Here is a 16,376-nt window from a genome sequence, read left to right on the forward strand (position 1 = left end):
ACTGTCACCCTGGCTAGATCTGTATTGCTTACGTCAGCGCAGCCTGGAAAGTGGGTGCTAATAAGATCTTCTAGATATTCTACACTGTCCCATCTTCCTTCCTGACAAGGTTAGGTACAGAAGGATGTTTTGTCAATAGCTCCCTAAGCCTTGCCTTGTACAGAACTTATAATTTATATTGCTAAAATTTCGGACCAATCAGTGAATAATTTTCGAGTTTTGCTTGTGGCTGAAAAATTAGTTACGTTTTCAATTTTGGGTACGGTAGGCAACGGAATTTCTGAGGGCATTTTTGAGTCGAAACATAAAAAAAAATGTCAAACTTCTAAGATATTTATTAATTGAATTTTCTACTTATTTCCATATATTTTAAGGTCTTTTCTTTTAAGAAAAAGCAGCAAAAAACTAAATTTGGGAAATGATGAAGTATTAGGGTATCCTTTAAACAAAAATAAAAAAAAATTTCTAATTTTTATTTTCTATTTTCCTTCTTATTTTATGGTATAAGGCCAGTTTTTAAGCAAAAATAAGAAAAATATAAATAAATAAATTAATATAAATATTATATAAAAATATAATATAAAATTATAAAGGTATTTGGGCATCTTTTCAGCAAAACTAAAGAAAAATTAAATTTTTGGAAATTTTGAGCCCAAATAACTATTTTTTTGTTTTGGAATTTCCAAGATATTTATTTATGTCATTTATATTTATTTCTATATATTTTAAGGCATTAACACTTAAGCACAAATAAAACAAAAACAATTTCTGGAATTTCTAAAGTGTTGGGACATTTTTTTAAGCAAAAATAAACAAAATGCTTTGAAGAATTTTTACGTAGCCAAAAACTTTTTTTTTATTTTATGGTAGTCAGAGGCCCGAAAAAAAGATGATTTTGAATAATTTTTTTTTTGCTAGTCAATTGCTTTATTTTACCAAACTAAAAACATAGCATTAATACATCATGTTTCGACTTGACTTTAGCAAAATTAAAAAACAAAAAAATTAATAATTGTAAAAGTAATCGCTCTTTGTGTGGAGCCCGTTTCTCCAGAAGTCCCTTGCGGTGGTCATCACAAGTCCTTGGAGATTCATCTAAAATCATCAGATTCATCAAAATTGACAATACTTATAGCGGCGTCCAGAAATATTTTTCTGATACTTGAGAAAAAGCCGACTTAAGTTTTCCGAGTTTTCTATGTTTTTCAAAAGCAGTATAAATTTTATTAAAATATACCAAGCGGTTTTTAAGTTACACTGATCACCAGTTTAAAAAACATAGTTTTGAGAAAAACGCATTTAAAGTTTTGCTATCGATTTATGTAGGCCCGAGCGGCCTTTGTTAATTGTTGAATAACTGGAAAAGTAATATATATTAGTCGGATTCACTTCAAATTTTCACACAATCTTTTTAAGATATTATACTTTAAGAAAATGTAAACAGAAATCCAATTTTTTGAAAATTCTGACTACCCCTAATACCTTTAAGCATTTTATAAGCCAAATTAGAAAATGTAAATTTTTATAATTTTTATAAAGAAAAAACTACATTTTTAAATACAGTAGGTTCTGTTTTTATGCGGTTTTTTTATGCGGTTTTGAAATAGTGCGGTTTTTTTTTAAATTAAAAAATGCATGTCGACCTATCGGGAATTGTACATATAAACAAAATTCTAAACCAGCTAAGCAAAAACTCATCACAGATTATATCAAAAATGCTAACCCTACAAGTATGGAACCGCCTGCATCACCATCCAGATCAGACGTGTACATTTCCTCAAGTGACGGAAGTGATTTCACGCCAAGTCCTAAACGAATGCGCAACATGCGGGTATTGTCTACAATATTTCTGACGATGTAAATTTATTTTTCGATTCTGACGTTTCTTAAATAAAGATATAATTTTCAAAAATACAATTTTTTGTTTATGCGATTTTATTTAATTATTTCAGATTCATGAGGTCTATGTAACGTATCTATAGTTTTAATATGGGACTAGTACCCTTTTTTTATGCGATTTTATTACATTATTTCAAATTTATGCGGTTCTTAGCACTTTTGAAACGTTCTATAGTTTTACTATAGAACTAGTAGCTTTTTTATGCTGTTTTTTATGTTTTTCTTGCGGAACGTATGTACCGCATAAAATCAGAATCTACTGTATTCCTTAGGTAGTAAGGCATCTTTTGATGAAAAATAAAAAAAAATATTTTTCAACAAAGATTTTAAAATTTAATTTCAGCAAAAATAAAGTAGAATTTAGTTTTTGGAATTTTTAAGACTTATATTTATCTATTATTAATTCGGTATAATTTAAGATATTATCCTCTAAGAACAAATGCCGAAAAAAATTTGATTTTCTCAAGTATTTGCGCACCCTTGGAACTGAAAAAGTTTTTTTTGTTTTGAATTTTATGGTATTTAGGCAAAACTAAAAACAAAAAACAAATAATTTCTCGTTTTGTTGGATTTGAGCACCTTTTGCGGAAATAATAATAGTGTTTTGTTTGAAATTTCTAATGAATTTGGGCATTTTTTGATCGAAAGTAAAAAAAAGAAATGTTTTTGAAAACCCTAAGGTTTTTGTGCGTATTTTCAAATATAAAGAAAACAATGTTTTTTTTTTTCAAAATAATAATTTAGAGTAATCCTATTCTTGGTAAATAAAACAACTGTTTAACCACACAATTGAGTACGCAATTTGCTCAAAAAATCGGATGGACGCACGGCTCTATGAAAGCATAATGAAAACAAAATCATGTTCCCAACAAAATCTTGTTCACCACTCACAACACTACAATGCCAATTGTGTGCCCAATTGAATGTTAAATTGGCCATAACCAAATTTAAACATTTTATTATTATATATTTTTTTCTCCAATCATATAACTGGTTGAGCAAAATCCGGAAACTCCAACGCAAATATTACAATGCCTCCGCAGCATTGGCTAGACCTGCGTAGAAAGGTATGAAAGGTCATAAAAGGTGGATAATAAGTTAGTGGTGGTAGGCTGGGTGTGTGGGTGTACAAATTTTCAGGCGAACAAGAAAAAACTACACTCTTACTTAAATTGCTGCTGGTTGTTGCTGGCGTGGCTGCCCATTGAACCAAATAAAATTGAAATTTAAACTCAATAAAAATCAGTTGTTAAACTAGCAAAACTTTTGACTACGCAAAATATTTGTGTGCGTGTGTGTGCGATCGAAAAGGTGTGACAGCTGTTTTGTTCACATAATGGCAAAAGTGCTCAAGTGAAAATAGGACGTGAAGTGAAATGGCAGCTGATTAGGTAGTTGAGTAAGCAATTTTCTTCAGGCGAATTAGGCGTATAAAATATGTAGCAGAGAATGAAAGTAAAATTTTAATACCTTTTTGGCATTCGATTTTCGTGAAAGTTTTTTCTCTCACTTTCGCACTAATGCGGCAATTTTACGCCTTTTACACATGAAAAGTGCTGCTTTTTCTACTCCAGAAAAGTGCTGCGTTTCGGCTGAATTGTTATCTACATACATACATATTTTGCTAGTCATAAATAATAAACTTTTGCTGGAAAATTGCTGGCCGAACTAATGTCCGTTTAAGAAGCGAATCATTAAAGTCACAATTTAGCAAGCGTCTTGATGGCACTTTGACCACTGCTGCTGTGCTTAACTGCATTCGCGCTGTCTCTACGCATATGTTACTACTTAAATACATATTTATATTAGTGCTTATGTAGGCATACACTCGGCGACATATAGGTAATATCGCACCTCGATTTTTTCTAATGCAACAAATCTTCATGGGCGCAGTAGTTGACTAAAACGAAATTTTTAAAGATATTAGATTTTATTTCTATTTTTTACAAAAATATTTTATTTTTATTTTTAACGAAAATTGTTTTTTTTTTAATTTGTTACCTTAAGTGTTTCTGGTTATTTTTTTGTTATTTTTGATTTTGTAAAAAAAAAATTTCGGTGAAAGATTAAAACAAAAAGTGTGTTACTTAAAATATTTTTGGTAGTTTTTTGTTATTTTTGTTTTTTGTAAAAAAAAATTTTCGGTGGAAGATTTAAACAAAAAGTGTGTTACTTAAAATATTTTTGGTAGTTTTTTGATATTTGTAAAAAAAATTTTCGGTGACAGATTGAAACAAAATGTGTTTTTTATTTTTAATTCTAAAAGTTAGAAAAAAAACTTAATTTGTTACATAAAACATTTTTAGTAATTTTTTATTATTATTTTTGTTTTTGTAAGCAAATTTTCGGTGAAAGACTTAAATAAAAAGTTTTTTTGTAAAAATTTAAAAATTAAATTTTGTTTTTTGATTTACTACCTAAAATACTTTCGGTACGTTTTTGTTATTTTGATTTTTGTAAAAAACAAATTTCCGTTAAATATTGAAACAAAAAATGTTTTTGTAAAAATTTTAAAATTTTAGAAGTTTTTATTTCACCAAAAAACAACAGAAAAAGTATTTTGTTTTTAATTTTTGTTTACAAAAACACGTTTAAAAGTATAAAAAAAAACAATAAAAAAATTTTTTTTTTGGTAGAAATTTAAAAAATTAAACATTTTTCGGTCAAAAAAAAATTTCGTTAAAGAAAATTAAAATTTTTTACGAAATTTTGTTTTGACCGAAAAATGTTTATTCTTTTAAATTTCTACCAAAAAAAAAGTTTTATTTGTTTCGCTAAAAAATAAAGAAAATGCTTTTGTAAAAAAAACATTTTTAAAGTCTTTTTATTTTGGACTTAATTTTTGTTTTTTATTTCTACCAAATAAAAATTTTCGTTTTAATTCTACCAAAAAATTCTTTTTTTTAATTTCTGCCAAAAAAAAATTTTTTAGATTTAATCCCAAAGTAACAAAACATTTTTTCGGTAGAAAATTAAAAAATAATTTGTTTCGTTAAAAATAAAAAAAATGTTGTAAAAAATAATAATAAAAAATTACAATTTTGCTAAAAACAACAAAAAAAATTTTTCTTTGCAAATTTAAAAAAAGTTAAACTAATTTTCATCAAAATTTTAACTTTTTCAATGAGAATATTTAGAAAAATTTCAAGTAAGTTGAGTAATCCCATTAAAATTCGATATAATAAAGTGCAAGTTTAATGTGGCTCAAAATTCGCGTTGATTTAAATTTTTGTCTCTTTGCTGACTAAAAAAAATGTCGCATGGAGAAAATGCACAATACCAGCGAAAAAAATTGTTAAAATTCAGTAGGATTTTCGAACTACTTCAAACTGGCACTTGCTAATATCAAAATTCAATGGACTGTGCGTTAGAAAATTTTCTAAAAATTCTGGCTTGATCGATCAAGTTTGGAATCTTTGAGAACCGGAATTGATATAGTTGACAGACTCGCAAAAAATTGAGCAACCCTCCTTTAAAGGTTCACTGCTCACCGTCTTTAAGGCTAAATGTTACAACACAAGAGTTGAAACATAAAACAGAAATTGCCATTGGTGAAATGAGGGGCAAGACCGGCGAAAATGCAGTCAAAAATTAGGTTCATAGAATTGGATATTGTGAAGCCAGCCGTGGAAGTTATTCAAATGAAATTCTGTTCCACGTTTATTGGTAATTTTTACTTCTCAAATTAAATTAACTACCAAAAGTTTGATGTGCCACCCTGCACAAAAATTAAATATGACCGCTGAGCAACAAAACCAAAATTTAATAGCTGTGACCCTGGCAATGTCGCCTAGTGTACTAGCCGTGGCCTGATATCCAAACAGATTAAACTTAATTTGTTTCGACATTTCCTCTGCATACTTAGTAGAAAGTTTCTGCAATGAAACTAACGCTACCACCGCCAGTAATAGCAACAAAAGAAACAACAGAAACAACAAAAGCACTATGCTACAATTGAAGTTCATATAAAAGTTTTGCGCTAATTAAGTAATTGCTTTTTGCACAATACACATACACACACACACACATGTTTGTATGCTTACACTTTGCTGCTGGCAGCACATTGACTTTGAATCTTTATCGTCTTGCCCCAATCAAGTCACAATGTCTCAGAAAAATGTATCTCTACTACCCGCTCGCCAACTACTCCTCCATCTTCCTAGGCAAGCTGTCCGTTCATTTGGCCCTAATCGATTTGGAAAGCGCTAAGTAGGCAACACCATTCCGAAATCGTCCCACACACACCATTTTCCACTTACTTACATATGTCTGTGTAAGAGCTCCCTGCATCCTCTTCATATTTTTATCTTTACTTTGTGTTCATCTTCTTAGCCGTGGCAGTTTCGCTCTATGCGTCCTTTGCACGCTCTTTGCCAACTTTTCTCATTTGCCCTCGTCTTCACTAGGAAATGTCTTTGACGCCGAAGAGCAAAAGTTAAATTGATACTTAAATATTGATGATTGGAAAAGCGAAAAACTGCTACCGCCTTCGAGTGCAAACAACAATAAATTCAAAATGTTTACGGCTGTTGTAACCTAGTTTTATTGCCCTTTCACTGGTTGTTGGCATCGCAAGTAGTCGAGTTTTGTTGATTACTACTTTTTTGTATTTTTGGGCTGTTTGAGATTAAAAGATGATTCACTGCTGTGGGTAAAAGTGTGTAAGGGTATGGACTGGAGGCGAACTTTTCAACTCATAAGTTTTTAGTTAAAGATAAAATAGGTACTTAGCTTGAGTGGGTAGGAAAAAACTGGCTTGAGAGGAGCTTGCTTTAAAAGGCCAAGAAATTCGAATCTTTTTTCGATGAAATCGATTTCTAATATATGAGTATTTGCGAATATACACACAAAGTAGCATTCTCTAAATCTCAATGCGTAGATGCAAAAGCAAAAGCACACGAGCGTCCGTTAGTTGTGTTACTTTGCGGAAACTTTGGCGGGCATAGTTGAAAAAAACACTATATTTAAGCTCATTTTCTCAGTACTAATTTCCCTTCTATTTCAACTAGATAGGTTCTTGAATTTTTTTTTATATTTTTTAATAATCTTAAGTTCTTTTCTGAATAACGTATATTAATTTTTTCTCGAAACTGCAAAAAGTTGAAATTTTTGGGCTTGCCATATTTATTTTAGTTCTAAATTAAAAGAAATTTTTTTTTTTATAAACAATTATTAAAAAAAATTCCTAAACGAAACTTTTTGTTTGGTAGAAAGTGATAACAACGATAACGAAATGAAAACAATGAAATCGTTTTTTGCTAAAATGACAAAATTGTAAAAAATGAAAAGAAACACCAATTTTTCGTAAAAAAATTGTTAAAAAAATGGTACAATATTAAGAAAAAACATTTTTTTGATAAAAAAAAAACATTTTGATAAAAAAACAAAAAAAATTATTTTTTGGTAAAAATTAAAAAAAAAATTTCATAAAAAATTAAACAGTTGGTTTCTGTGTGGTAAAAAATTATAAAATAGTAAAAATAAACTTTTATTTGGTAAAGAAATGATGGAAATAATGAAATATTTTGGGTTTTGATAAAAATCATTAAATTGCAAAAAATTAAAAGAAAATTATTTTTCCAAAAAATTATTAAAAAAAAACTTTGTTAAAAAAATTGCAAAATAAAATTTTGTTTTTGGTAAAAATTAAAAAAAAAACCATTGTAACCAAGAACAATTTGTAATAAAAACTAAAAAAAAAAATTTAATTTTTTAGCAAAAATTAAAAAAAAAATTTAGGAAGAATTAAAAAAACAGTGTCATGAAAAATTTTTTCGGGTTTTTTTTTGTAAAAAATTTGTTGAACGAATTTTTTAGTATAATAAAAAATTAAAAAAAAAATGTTTTGATAAAACAGTTTTTTGGTACAATATAAAACAAAAATTTTTTTTGTAAAAATTAAAAAAAAAATAAATAAATTTTTTCGAGTTTCGATATTTGCGATTTTGTTCGAATCATGCTGAAATAAAAGTATGTACATAATTATTTGAAATGATATTAGACTTTCTTCAAATTTGGTGATTGAATTGTGATCTTGATAGCGCTATTTTTATACGCCGTTCAAGAGCCCAATTGTTTTGTTCTATTTTTAGTTAAAGGGTTTCTAAATTAATAATTATCATCAATAAAATTGTAACTAGGGCCTAAATTTGGTTTACTTAGTTTTTTTTATTTAAAATAATGTTAAAAAAAATTTGGATGCAAATCTGCCGGATGTGAACGGGTGGATTAATTTTGTGAACGTACTTTAAGCCAGTGGCCAATAATAAACTCAGCACGATCGCCGACAGATTCGCAAGAAACTAGCCTACAAGAGATTTTGACTTTGAATTCTATTCGATAAATGGAACTTCCTTAGCTTATCTGCAAGAATTTGTTTATCGATCTCATCAAATGCCTTTGTGATACCACCAAATGAGGAACCACGGGCCTTCCCTCTATCCATTCCATTACAAAGAAAGGAACTAAAGTTTAAAGGAGCGCCCCCAGCTCAGAGGCTCCATTGAAATCCAAACTGCAAAGGGATAAAGAAATTTAATTTCTCCTGGTATGATAAAATTCTGCTTTCATTGCTTTTTTATTTAATTTTGGAGATTGATGATACAGGTCCATAATTAACTTTATTTTTTTTTTATCTCCTTTTTCAAATAGTGAAATATCTACTGCACATTTTAAATCGAACGGCGAACTTTCTGCTGTAATGCTAATGTTAAAAAAAAATTCAAATTATCTACTTAATAAATTCCAATATTTTTAAGAATGGCATTCGATATACCATCTCCGCCAGTAAAGTTGAATTCCTTAAAAACTTTATTATATTATTCGATATACCATCTCCGCCAGTAAAGTTGAATTCCTTAAAAACTTTATTATATTATATTTAGGAATTCAAAACCAGAACGAAAGTTACTTTTAGAAAAATTACTCTGTTCGATTTTATTTTTTCACACTAGAACTTCGAGGTGTATCTTTTGCGTCATTGGGAAACTATAGCGACGTTGTATAAATATCCATATCCCATCCGGACTGAAAGTAAGAAAGTAAGTCTTAAGTTAAGCCCCAGTATTAGCATACTAGCGGTACTTTGTATCTCTCTGTAGCAGGTGAGTTTATTCTTTACTCTAGAAATGTACAGGAATGTTCACTAAACTACGAATATGTATCGATAAACTAATATAGGCTGCACTACTGCAGTATATCCTAAATAAATTATAGAGTCAATGTATAAGCCAATAATGATTCTGAACTCTACTCTCAACAACTAATAAGACTGAGATAAGAAATTCAATTGCAACAGCCACAATTGACCGACAGAAAAGCTGATGCGTTTCTTCACGACAACGCCAGATCCCTCATGTGTACGTATAAGTATAGGGGCCCGGCAGGAACTGAGAGAACATGACTGCGAAGTTTTGCTATAGCCAACAAATGCACAATCCTGACTTTGCACCCTTATTTTAGTATCTGCAAAACTTTTTTAATGGAAAAAACTCTGACTATTTAGAAGTATAGACATCACATAGACCTATTGGTCCTCAGTGGTACTAGAAGGAACCTGTCCCTTACGCTTTCTTGAAGTAGGCTTCTTGTAATAGGCCAGCGTCTTTTGCGAATCATTTCATTCGGGTTCTAGCTAACGCAGGGCAAGAACATAGCAGGTGTTAAAAAGTTTACCTCTCTTATAGCGGGTGATTTTTTAGCTATTATCTACAGTTGGTTTAAAAAGCTGACGCACGTTTCGTGTTTTGTTTCACTGTCAAACATCTTCAGTTTGGTCTATAATTTAACCATGAATCGTCTTACAAACGAACAACGCTTGCAAATCGTTGAATTTTATTAGAAAAATGCGTGTTCTGTTAAGAAAGTTTATCGCGCGCTTGTTCCATTTTATGGTCAGTTTAATCGACCCACTGAAGCGGCTATTCGAGCTATTGTGACTAAATTTAGAACCAAATTTACATTATTGGACATCAAACCACCAACACGATTACGTAGAGTGCGAACTGAAGAAAATATCGCAGCTGTATCGGCCAGTGTTAATGATGACCATCAATTATCGATTCGTCGCCGTTCGCAGCAATTGGGCCTCTGTTACTCAACAACGTGGAAAATTTTGTGAAAGTATTTAGGTGGGAAGCCTTTCAAAATACAGCTGGTGCAAGAATTGAAGCCGAACGACCTACCGCAATGCAGAATTTTTGGTGATTGAGCTCTTGGAAAGTTGGCCGAAGATCCACTTTTTTATCGAAAAATTGTGTTCAGCGACGAAGCTCATTTTTGGATCAATGCGTACCTAGCAGAATTGTCGATTTTGGAGTGAAGATCAGCCAGAAGAATTGCAAGAGCTACCACTGTATCCAAAAAAGGTCACAGTTTGGTGCGGTTAATGGGCTGGAGGTATCATTGGACCGTACTTCTTCAAAGATGCTGCGAATCGTAACGTAACTGTGAATGGTGAGCGCTACTGTGAAATGATATCCAACTTTTTTTGCCCAAAATGCAAGAGTTTGACTTGCATGGCATGTAGTCTCAACGAGACGTTGCCACATGCCACACAGCACCCGTAACAATGGACTTGTTGAGAGGCGAGTTCGGTGAACATTTTATTTCACGTTCGGGACCTGTCAATTGGCCACCCAGATCGTGCGACATAACGCCTTTAGATTATTTTTTGTGGGGCTATGTTAAAGCTCATGCCTATTCAGACAAGCCTGCTTCAATTAACGCATTGGAAGACAATATTAAAGCATTTATATGTGAGATACCGGCCGAAACATTGGAAAGAGTATGCCAAAATTGGACTAAGCGGATGGACCATTTGAAGCGCAATCGCGGTCAACATTTGCATGAAATAATCTTCAAACATTAAATTATATGGACTGTACTATCGATTTAAATAAAAAATAATTCATGCATTTTTCTGAATTTTACGTGGGGTTTTTTGAAAAACTTTCCTATAGTTTTTAAAATATCACCCTTTAGTTCATTGCAAAATCTTCAACTATCATTGTTTGCAATTCCCATCTTGTATGCGTGTGCCACTAACAAATTGTGGCCTGTCAGTATACCTACGGTAGTTCTGCTTTCCTTTCTAGACGGGGCTAGTACGAATCTGGCGGATTTATCTGCATTCTGTGTGCACATGATTTTCGCGGTTTTGCAAGTGGCAAATTGTTCCGCCTATCTATCCATGTTTTAATGTCCGCACCAACGTTATTGCATATCGTATTTAAAGGTTTCAGTATGCAGTTTTCTTGTTTAAATGATATATAAACAGTGCTCTTGGCAATCTCATCTACAATTTCGTTTCCTGCAGTGCCCTTATGTCCGGGTACCCAATAGATGTGTAACCGTCTGTCTGCGGCTAGTCTCTCTATGGCTTCCCTGGTGTTAAGAACGTTTTTAGATGAAATTTCATACGAGTTTATTGCCTTTATTGCCATTTGATTGTCAACGTATACATTTATGTTGGAATTGTTCAATGTCCTTGCTAGTGCTATTTCTGCAGCCTTTCCTACAGCAAAGACTTCTTCTTGAAACATTCTGCAGTGGTAAGGGAGCTTAATTGGCCGCTTGATGTCCAGCTCTGTGCAATAAGTCCCTGCACCTACTACGTCCTTCATTTTCGAGCCCTCAGTAAATATATTAAACGTATTCCGGCTAGGTTTCATACATCTTTTCCACCTCTCTTCTTCTATTGTTGTTCGGAATCTCTTCACCCAATTGTATTTCGGAGTCATATAGTCCGTATTGGTCTGATAACTCATACTTATTGAGCTATAGGCGAATATTTCACAGGTAAATTCACCTGTTGCGTTAAGTATTGCGGCAGATCTAGCTGCTAGACCTTCTGGCGCTTGTCAATCGGTGGTAGGATGAGTATTCTTTCAAGTGCTGACGTAGGAGTAGTTTTAATTGCCCCTGTAGTGCAGAGTGCTCCAAGACGTTTAATACTTTCCATAGGTGTTTTGTTTGTCGTTTTTTTTTCAATGCAGTCCACCACACCAGAGCACCGGCCGTCGGTTCTACGTTACGGGAACGACCCGGATTTATATCCGGCCAAGGATTGTCATTTCAGCAGCATTCCCCATATACATATGTATGGGGAATGTTTATGCTGCTGCAACAACAACAACCATAGAGTAATAAAGGTTGGCAAAAAAGTCAAGTCAAGCTTGTCTTTGCAAGCGCCTAGTTCTAGTTGTATTCGTTGCATCGGTTCACGCTAGAGCTTTTTGGAAAGCTCTTTTCACGTGCTAACAAGTGTTTGATTAATTGTTATTTGCTTTTAGTCGTTCGTGAGTTATAGCGTCGCAAACATGGAGCAAAATAAAGAGAAAATACGGCATATTTTACAGTACTACTACGATAAAGGCAAAAATGCATCTCATGCTGCCAATAAAATTTGTGCAGTTTATGGACCCGATACAGTTTCCATTTCCACCGCACAACGATGGTTTCAACGTTTTCGTTCTGGTGCAGAGGTGATCGAAGATGCGCCACGGTCCGGAAGGCCTGTCGTCGAAAATTGCGATAAAATCGCTGAATTGATCGAAAGAGACCGGCATAGTAGCAGCCGTAGCATCGGCCATAGCATCGGCCAAGAGCTGGGCATGAGTCATCAAACCGTTATAAACCATTTGAAGAAGCTTGAATTCAAAAAGAAGCTCGATGTATGGGTGCCACACGACTTAACGCAAAAAAACATTTTTGCCCGTATGGATGCATGCGAATCGCTTCTGAATCGCAACAAAATCGACCCATTTTTGAAGCGGATGGTGACTGGCGATGAAAAGTGGGTCACTTACGACAACGTGAAGCGCAAACGGTCTTGGTCGAAAAGCGGTGAAGCTGCCCAGACGGTGGCCATGCCTAGATTGACGGCCAGGAAGGTTCTTCTGTGTGTTTGGTGGGATTGGCAGGGAATCATCACTATGAGCTGCTCCCCTATGGCCAAACGCTCAATTCGGACCTGTACTGCCAACAACTGGATCGCTTGAATGCAGCACTCATGCAGAAGAGGCCATCTTTGATCAACAGAGGCCGAATTGTCTTCCATCAGGACAACGCCAGGCCATACACATCTTTGGTGACGCGCCAGAAGCTCCGGGAGCTCGGATGGGAGGTTCTTTTGCATCCACCGTATAGTCCGGATCTCGCACCAAGTGATTACCACCTATTTCTGTCCATGGCGAACGAGCTTGGTAGTCGGAAGTTATCCTCAAGAGAGTCCTGTGAAAATTGGCTCTCCGAGTTTTTCGACAATAGGGAAGCGAGCTTCTATAAGAGGGGCATTATGAAGTTGGCATCTCGTTGGGAACTCGTCATCGAACAAAACGGCGCATATTTGACTTAAACCGCATTATTATAACCAATTTTATGAACAATTGAAGATTCAATAAAAATACCGCAAGACTTTTTTGCCAACCTTTATTAGCTTTACTACAGCTGAGTAGAACCAATACATTATTGAAGGATATAAATACCAAAATTCCTCAAATTTCTTGCTGAACTTTTTTTATAATCGTTTTAATATTTTTTAATAGCCCCTATCATGAAAATATCCATAAAAATATAGAAAAGTAAGTAAAAAAAAAGATTTCTTTATATCTTCTAACCTAACAATTTTACACTTTCTTGGCATAATTGACACAATTTCCTTCCTCACTGTCCCTTTGGAATTGTCAACGAAATTGAAGACTATTAAGTGGTATTAAAATGAAGGCGACACGTGCCGCAGTACTAAACGATGCATTCACAGGACATTATAGAACATCATCAATGCTTGTGCACAATTTTTATAACCAAGTATCTTTCGTATAGACGTCTATGCACTTACAGTTATACCCTGAGACCAGTTGGATGTCAAACAATCAAACAAACGAAATCAAAATGAAAGTCACAATTTGAATGAAAATTTGCGTCAATGAAGCTAAAAATGTCACAATTGAGATGATTCCACAAGGAGTAGTGCTCCACCAAAAAGAAAGGATAAGGCATTCAAAATCCTACTATTGCTCCTAAAAAAATAGCAAAAAAAAAGTAAAACCAGACGAGCCATAAAAACCAGTTGGTGGGCAGCATTCAAACAATTTAAACAGCTGCTTTACATATTTTTCGCCTCATATTTAATTTTTCCTTCTCACTTTTTTTCTTTGGCAACAATTTCGTTGATACACAGCAAACAAAGTGTGAAATTCATAAAGCAAATAAATGCAGAAAGTGGAAAACCGGAAAACAAAAGCTGGAAAAATATAAAACAAAATGAAAAAAATCATAAAACAAAGTTGCGCCATAGCAGGGGAAGTGTGACAAACGCAAATGCCAACAGTGAAAAATCACCGCAAAATACCAATACAGACGACGACGCCTGACTCCGCTCACGCAGCATCAACACTCCACTGCCATATCGCTTTCGCTCTCACCCCAGCTCAACCTTTGCTGCTTTGCTACTTTGCTTTTGCCTTCGCCAGGCAATGCGTTTCCACAGATTGCAATATTTTTCTTTGCATACACTTAGGCTGACACGTTTACCAGCAATGAATTTGGATTGTGGATGTTAATGTTGGCCCATTCACCACCACCACCACCATTTAAAGCGTACGTGTGTGTATGAGCTGTTTATTTTATGATTGGCATTTGCAGCAATTTACAAATGCTAAAAAATGTTGCATAGTTTTATGCGCTTGAATAAATGCGGCTGTGAATTATTTATTCGTGGCACACATTTATACAATCTAATGGCATAGACAATTTTTATGGATTAAAAATTCTATCATCATTTACATTTCACGCGTTTTTTATGCAAATCAATGAAAATCAGCAACCCTTTTTTACAATTTCTGTGGTTTTCTATTCACTTGGCAACTGCTTTTTGAGGTTTCCATTTCATTAAGTAAATGGGCGCTGATTTATTTTATTTCTTTCCTGGTGCGGATGCTTTTAAGCGAGCAGGCAATCAAGTTATTGATGTTAAAGGATTGTGACTTTTTTTTCAATTGTTATATTGAAGTGTTAAAATATACATATATATATATATATATATATATATATATTAGGCCGGGTCGATTTGTGGGGAGGCAAAAAAATCGCCCATTGCTCTGCGAAAATCATATTCTAGGGATCAAAATAAGAAACTTTGCCGAAGGAACCATACCTCTAAAACGAATTCTGATGTCCCCCAATTTGGGTCGAACTTTTTAGTTTATTTTCTCATGTAAAGGCCAAAAATGGTGATATTTTGAAATCATTGTATGGGGATCCCCCCAGGGGAGTTCCAGGGGATGTGCCACTGGCATGGATGGATCGGCCGTCCAAAGTTAGTGGGTTGGACTCGATTGGAGCACTATAAATGGGTCAAAGTGGGATTTTTCGTTCGACCCAAATTGGGGGACATCAGAATTCGTTTTAGAGGTATGGTTCCTTTGGCAAAGTTTCTTATTTTGATCCCTAGAATACGATTTTCACAGAGCAATGAGCGATTTTTAAATCGACCCGCCCTAATATATAATATATATATATATGTATGTATAAAGATTCAAAAATTGAGTTGGGTTTTTACAGACATACATAGAAATGCTTATACTTACGCACACAGTTCAAATCGTATGGTTGATAGCAATTTCTCGCAAGTATAGGTGTTTTTTTCTATTAAGGAAAGCAAATAGTCTAAGTGATATAGCCATAATTTTTTTATGTGCCATGGGGTTTGCTTGTCTGAGCAAAGACAAATTTTAAAATAGACAGAGAGAGGCCGTACAGTGCAAGAGAATGCTTCAAAATTAAAAAGAAGCAAATCTGCGGTTTTGTATTACCTCCATTTGAAAGAAAAGTACAAATGTACCAAGAGAAGTGGTAGAAAACCGGAACATAACGCTTGATATGTTCGGGAAATTAATCGTTTAGCTATAAATGAATCAAATAGCTCTGCAGAAATTATATAGACTCTTAATTTGGAAGTTACAATCCGTCGTGTGCAACAAATTTCGCAGGCGGATTCTAGTCTAGAATAAAACGAGTCTAGAGGAATAAAACGCGTACCTAAACCTAAGTTACCCATACGACAAAAACAGGCCATATTGACATTTGCAGAAAAACACCAATTTTGGGAAGATGAATGAGAAATAGTGGTTTACACTACAATCGGATCAGATGGTTCCCAAATATATTGGTATGATGAATGGAAGGAAAAGGGGGGCACTCTTGGCTCGTAATTGTGGAGAGAGTTCCCTCATGGTATGGGCAGCCAGTATCAAAGACAAAACGCTATACAGTGCGCATCATAAATCTTCATACGCATACATCAGCGGGAGTAAAGCAACATTGCAAAAGGTAACGCACAGATTCAAAAAGGAGAAAAGGATCGAAAATAAGCAGAGATCAGGCCGCCCTAGGAATCTAACTGAGAGGAACGCTTTATCAAGAAAACAATAGAAAAAAAGTCCTCTCGAAAATGCTACTGTATTGAAAACATCTCC

At 33.7% G+C, this 16,376-nt stretch overlaps 1 protein-coding gene across 1 annotated transcript in view; it reads right to left on the minus strand.

The window, feature by feature from the left end:
* Positions 1 to 1,025: 1,025 nt before the first annotated feature.
* LOC129239180 (mucin-5AC-like) overlaps positions 1,026 to 16,376 on the minus strand; it is a 235,159-nt gene continuing 219,808 nt past the window's right edge. The window contains exon 5 of the mRNA XM_054874517.1: positions 1,026 to 1,095. Coding sequence (XP_054730492.1) covers positions 1,092 to 1,095 — 4 coding nt within the window. The 3' untranslated portion in view covers positions 1,026 to 1,091. The remainder of the gene's footprint in view (positions 1,096 to 16,376) is intronic.

The sequence above is a fragment of the Anastrepha obliqua genome, chromosome 2 (genome assembly GCF_027943255.1).
Source record: "Anastrepha obliqua isolate idAnaObli1 chromosome 2, idAnaObli1_1.0, whole genome shotgun sequence".
In the NCBI taxonomy this organism is placed as follows: Eukaryota; Metazoa; Arthropoda; class Insecta; order Diptera; family Tephritidae; genus Anastrepha; species Anastrepha obliqua.